Below are 6,000 nucleotides of genomic sequence, written 5' to 3' on the forward strand. Positions count from 1 at the left end.
GAGTTGATAAGCATCTTCTAAGAAATTATGAGGGAGAAAAGTTACAATGAGATCATAAGGCTAAGAAAGAAAGCCAAAGAATCTAGAGCCTGAAATGAGGAGCGCGATGTTAAAATGAGCCCGTAGACACGCATGCATGGACACTGTAACTCACCAGGTAGTCATCTGTTGAGATCACAGTAGATGTAATTTTAAATCACTGAATCCCTGTTTAAAGTATGTACTTCAGCATTTCAACTGCAACGCTTTTTGTACACTGGAGTGTGTGAACAAAACACCCATGGAACTAAAAACTCTATGTGGGATGATTAAGGAAGACACCCAGAATTTACCCCTGGCCGCCATGTGTGGGTATGTACACCTGCCTACACACCCCAACAAATAGGTACACTGCCCACAAAAAATAAATTCTTTTCTAATTGCTTCCACACCGCATGATAAGATAAATCTAACATTTGTTTTATTTTAAACAAAGCTATTTAAGTATATTTAGAACATGCATGTCTTTTCTGAATATGCTTTTGTCTTCAAAGATTGAATATTAATTATTCTTCTTATCGTATCCAATACACATTTGGCTTGCTGAAGACCTGATAAAATTTTCCTTCTGTTCAAATCACATCGACTTAACCTTTACCATAGCTCTTTGTGGCATATAGGATTGTAGATCAACTATCACATAGTGCTGGGATCTAAACGGGAAGAGAGCAATGTCGCCTTGCGCTCCGTTTCTGACTCATCGCCATTTTGCATCCCAAATATCTCCACCTTCACATGAGTCATTGATAGATGGATATTTCATATTCCTTTTTTAAATTTTAATGCTTTGCCTTGAAATGTCAAAATGATCATGACATTTGATTTGTGCGAATGCACTTGAGTTCATCTGTGGTGTGTGGAGACCAGAGATTGACATCGGTTGTCTTCTTCAATTGCTGTCAACTTATTGTTGAGACAGGGATACACTCTGGGTCTGGACCTTGTTGTCAGAAGAGCAAGGCTGGCTGGCCGGCAAGTCCCAGGATCCTAGATGACCTGATTCCGTCGGGGTCTGGGGGTTGAATTCATGTCTTTTCTGCTTGCAGTGAACACATTTACTGACTGAACCATCCACTTAGAGACTTTTTTTTCAAGTAAAAATGAATAGAAAACCATGCAAAATAATTTCATTCTCTGCTTTTGATAGACTACACTAAAAAATGTCTCACCCTGCTTAACATAAATTTCCCACCATTTTCCAAGAGAGATACAAGAAGAAAGGAAGGGGCATCTGATTAAATTGGATGCCAAAAAAATCTCCTTTGAACAAGATTTATGAGCTAATAGCTAGTGTGGGTGGGTGTTCTTCTTCAAATCCTACCCAGAGCTCTGTGGATTTGCTGTAGTTCATTTTTCTGCTGAGCCCTCTTCTGCTACAAGGTCACTTAATCATCCAGTAGAACAATTTATGTGAGTGGGTAGGGAATTTTTTTTTTTAAAGAAAAAATGTTTGATTTCATTTATTCTTCTACTTGTGGGAGGAGAGAACATTGGAGAAAAACCATTGAAGTGGCGAAGGTGTTGAAGTTATTTATGGAGCTGGTTAGAGCTTCCCTTGACTTCTCTCTCTTTCATCTTTGCAAATGTCGTGCTTAAATTTCTGACCAATGATTAGCCATGCAGGCTTGCATGAAGGGACTCTGTGGGAAGAAACGCTTATTACTAAATGGGGGTAAACATGTCTGTGCTGAGGCTTATTCAATTAATTTAATAGATCTCAATGCAAGAATTTTCAAATGAGTAAAATTAAGGATACAGTATTCATAATGAAGTTGACGAAGCTTAAAATAGTGACAGGAGTAATTTGAGAGTCCTGAGAGATTATTATTGGGTTTAGAATTAGGTTAGTTTCCCCAAAGATTAAGCAATAACAACAACCAACAAGAAACACCCACTTCTGGTATTGGGTAATATATCCATAATGAAGTGCATCACTCTGAAGAATCCACACAGAGCAGGTGCAGTTGGGGAGCTGGTTGGTCAAGGCTGATAAGTGCTGAGCCTGCCCGAATCATGTGCTGAGGACTCGAGAGTTCTCAGAGGCAGTGGAAACGACTCACTGGCCAAGAGAATCATTTTCTTTCTTTCTTTCTTTCTTTCTTTCTTTCTTTCTTTCTTTCTTTCTTTCTTTCTTTCTTTCTTTCTTTCTTTCTTTCTTTCTTTCTTTCTTTCTTTCTCTCTCTCTCTCTCTCTCTCTCTCTCCCTCCCTCCCTCCCTTCCTTCCTTCCTTCCTTCCTTCCTTCCTTCCTTCCTTCCTTCCTTCCTTCCTTCCTTCCTTCTTTCCTTCCTTCCTTCCTCTCTCTCTCTCTCTCTCTCTCTCTCTCTCTCTCTCTCTCTTTCTTTCTTTCTTTTTTTTTTTTTGATTTTTGAGACAGGGTTTCTCTGTGTAGCCCTGGCTATCCTGGAACTCACTCAGTAGATAAGGCTGGCCTCAAACTCAGAAATCTGCCTGCCTCTGCCTCCCAAGTGCTGGGATTAAAGGCGTGGGCCACCACTGCCCGGCCCAAATGACTCATTTTCAAAAACCTCGGTTGAAGTTCTAACAGGAAACTAGTATCCAAGCCAAAGAATGAGAGAGGAAAAAGCCAGATAAGAAAAGGCCTCGTTATCTACACCCACATCTTCAGAGTTTGTTTTGAGAGTTCACAGGTAACATTAACAAGAAAGGAGAGGTGGATGGTCAGGAAAGATGTTGCCATGAGATTACCCTTCAGAAAATGAACTTTTATTAGGAATGAGGAGGCTTCACTAACACAGGAACCATGGTCATGGCAGAGCATTTTGAGGGGCAATGCATCACATTGGAGGCAACATGATGAGCCTGAGAGAGAATTATAGAAGCATTAAGAAAGTTGGCCTAGGAGCTAGGGAGATTCCTCAGTAGTTACCAGCCCAAGCTGCTCTTCAGAGAACCTGAGTTCAATTTCCATTGACTATGTTGGGCAGCTTCAACCAAGTATAACTCTAGCTCCTAGATATTCAATGCTCTCTCCTAGCTTCCAAAGGTACCCACCCTACATTTTTCATGTACAGAAATAGGGTAGACACAGTGGCATATACACAGATAAATACAAATACAAGTCTTGTAAAGAAAGTTCCTTTAAGGTGAAAGGGTAGAAGAGATAGTGTTAGGCATTGTATAGACAGTGTTATAGGTAGTGTTAGCCATTGTATAGACAGTGTTATAGCTAGTGTTAGGCATTGTATAGACAATGTTATAGCTAGTGTTAGCCATTGTATAGACAGTTTTATAGCTAGTGTTAGCCATTGTATAGACAGTGTTATAGCTAGTGTTAGCCATTGTATAGACAGTGTTATAGCTAGTGTTAGCCATTGTATAGACAGTGTTATAGCTAGTGTTAGCTATAGACAGTGTTATAGGTAATACTAGCTACAGACAGTGTTATAGGTAGTGCTAGCTACAGACAGTGTTGTGGGTAGTGTTAGTTATAGACAGCATGGTAAAGGTGGAAAGTGCACAATACAGATAGACAGAGAAGTTGGGGAGCTTGGCTATAGCTCCACACAACATAGATAAGAAAGTATATTTGTTGACACCTTTACATTATATTTTATGGTATAAGAACCAGCCAGATCAACAGGGACTTGTTAATTCCCTGCCTTCAGTGCACAGACTAGGGTAGGGAGTGGTGAGGTAGGTGACCATGTTAAGCCTGGTCTGGTTTTCAGGCACCAGGCTATGATCTAACAGGTAGAACCAGTTACCTACCAGCTTTGGAGCCAATGGGTTAAAGAATCAAAAGGCCAGAAATATGAGGAGACTACTGGGAATTTGCATCATTAAAAGGCTCACCAAATTCTTTAAAGTCTGTGTTGGAATTCATAGACTTCCATTTATATTAGAGCCTGATTCTTCTCATAGCATATAAAATTAGTCAAAACACCCCGCTGGGCCGCTACACTGAACAGCAGGAAGCAGGTCCTTTATTAAGTCATTGGTAGCGCACAGATTGGTGCTGCCTTTATTATATTATGATTTACTTATCTACATTTGGGTGCTGGCGATGGCAGTCAGCGACTCCCCTATGCTATACAAGCAGCCTGCCCAGTGAGCTCAACCCTCCTTACCATGGGTCCCAGCTGTGAGGCACCTTGCTGCTGTTCTTCCTTCCTACTGAGTGTGAGCAGGTATCCTACTCTCCCTGGGAACTAAAGTCCTCTGAAGGCGGAGAAACCTCAAGTTTGGTTTTGTATCTGTTTCCTTTATTTGATAACCTCCATGAAAAAATGTTTTTCTTTCAGTCCCGCTTTCTGTCTGTTCCATTCTTAGTTCACAAATTTTTGTGCCAACAATTAACTTCCTAAGAATTGCTCAAGCCAATCCACAAAGCTTTGCCAAGGTTTCTTAAGAATATATATATATATCTCACAATTTTTCTTCTGTTGAAATCTTATATCGAATGTTGTCCAATGCTTGAATTTTAGAGATAATGTCTTAAGCAGTTACTGTTTCGGGAAGTGTGATGCAGGGTGCAGAGCTGTCTGTCTCTTAACATTTGCTGTCCCTGTTTCAGGGATAACGAGAGGTAGTGATATACTAAAGAGAAGTAATAATACTGTGTCTCCACTGTTCCTGCATCTCCTTTACACGTACACAGTTAACTCGATTTACAGAATACCTATTTTTGGCAGGCATAGAGGATGAATGCCCAGTTTTTGAAAGCAGGTCTAAAGAACTTTAGCTTTCCACCCAATAAGATGACCTCCATCTCTTTAACGTCTGCCGCGCACACATCATCTTGTGCTTCACAGCAGGAAATAATAAGGTCATTAACTATGTCTCAAGTCCACACATGTAATAGAAAGGGAAATCTAAAAGGGTTTTGCTTGATCAGCATTAGCTTTTTCAAGAGACTTTACATAATTAAACAGAGTACTCATCTTCCTTGTGCTTTTAAATTTCTATATTCATCAGGTAATTCATCATCATCTTCTTTCAGAAGTTAAGAGTTTAAACTACTGTTTAATTGGGATGAATTGTTTCAATGGCATTTCATGGAGATTTGGAGCTCCGACAGGATCTGGAAGTCTCAGCTGCCCCTGCACTGCAGGTGACAGTGAATTCTCCTGCACTGCAGGTGACAGTGAATTCTCCAGCCGCAGACCCAAGCACCTGATTCAAGCAGAACAGTTGGCCCATGTAGTTTCCTAGAGAGAACTTCTAGTTAATAACATGATACTCACTGGAAGTCGGTCCTGTCCTAGAGAAGTCACCCTCAATGTACTGATGGTTTGACTCTTTGAGTAGGGCATAGGTAGGCAGGAAGGCTTTTCTCTTCCAAGTGTATCTGAAATTGAGAAATACAGTGTACACATAATTTAAACTTTTATATTTCTGAATGAAGAGTCAGAAAACCCTTTTTACTACAATTCTGATGTCAATAGTCTAGCAATTAGGTAATAAATTCAACTCTCTCATCACATGTCTTCTCCAAGAAAAAAATATATGTAATTATGTCTCCTTGGGAATATTCTGGTACATTATCTTCCAACCGCCTATAATGTGGAGCGATTTTAGAACATTTGGCTGATCTTTTCAATGTCACTGTTCTAAAATGTGATGACCATCTTGACACCTGGATGCTACAAGTGCTGGGAAAGTTGCTTTTGGTTTCCCTGGCGGTGATTATCAAGGTGACCAAACGAGTAGAAGACAGTGAGAATCCGCCTCCTCCTGCTTTGGTCTGTAATCGCTCTAAATGTTTGTTCTGTGACTTTTGTCTCCCTGTCCCCTCTCTGCAGTCCTATCACGCTCATCAGTATGTGGCCAGAGCACTATGAGTGAGTATTCACAGCCCCCTGTGCACAGGAGGGGAGTTCTAATCAGGAGTATTAGCCTGGGACTAAACTACTACATCTACATCCTGGGTGACAGCGCTGGTGGTTTGTGTGCATGGCAGTTTCATTACTTAACTAACCTTCTAACTGGTAACATCTGTC

At 40.5% G+C, this 6,000-nt stretch overlaps 1 protein-coding gene across 4 annotated transcripts in view; it reads left to right on the plus strand.

Moving 5' to 3' along the window:
- The window catches only part of Utrn (utrophin), a 508,244-nt gene that overhangs the window by 475,190 nt on the left and 27,054 nt on the right, over positions 1 to 6,000 (plus strand). For 3 of the 4 annotated variants that reach the window (XM_052169847.1, XM_052169848.1, XM_052169846.1), the window contains one exon: positions 5,803 to 5,841. The exons of the other annotated variant lie outside the window; for it this stretch is intronic. In XM_052169847.1, the coding sequence (XP_052025807.1) occupies positions 5,803 to 5,841 (39 nt within the window). The remainder of the gene's footprint in view (positions 1 to 5,802; positions 5,842 to 6,000) is intronic. 4 annotated transcript variants of the gene reach the window in all.

Source organism: Apodemus sylvaticus, chromosome 23 (assembly GCF_947179515.1).
Source record: "Apodemus sylvaticus chromosome 23, mApoSyl1.1, whole genome shotgun sequence".
NCBI lineage: Eukaryota > Metazoa > Chordata > Mammalia > Rodentia > Muridae > Apodemus > Apodemus sylvaticus.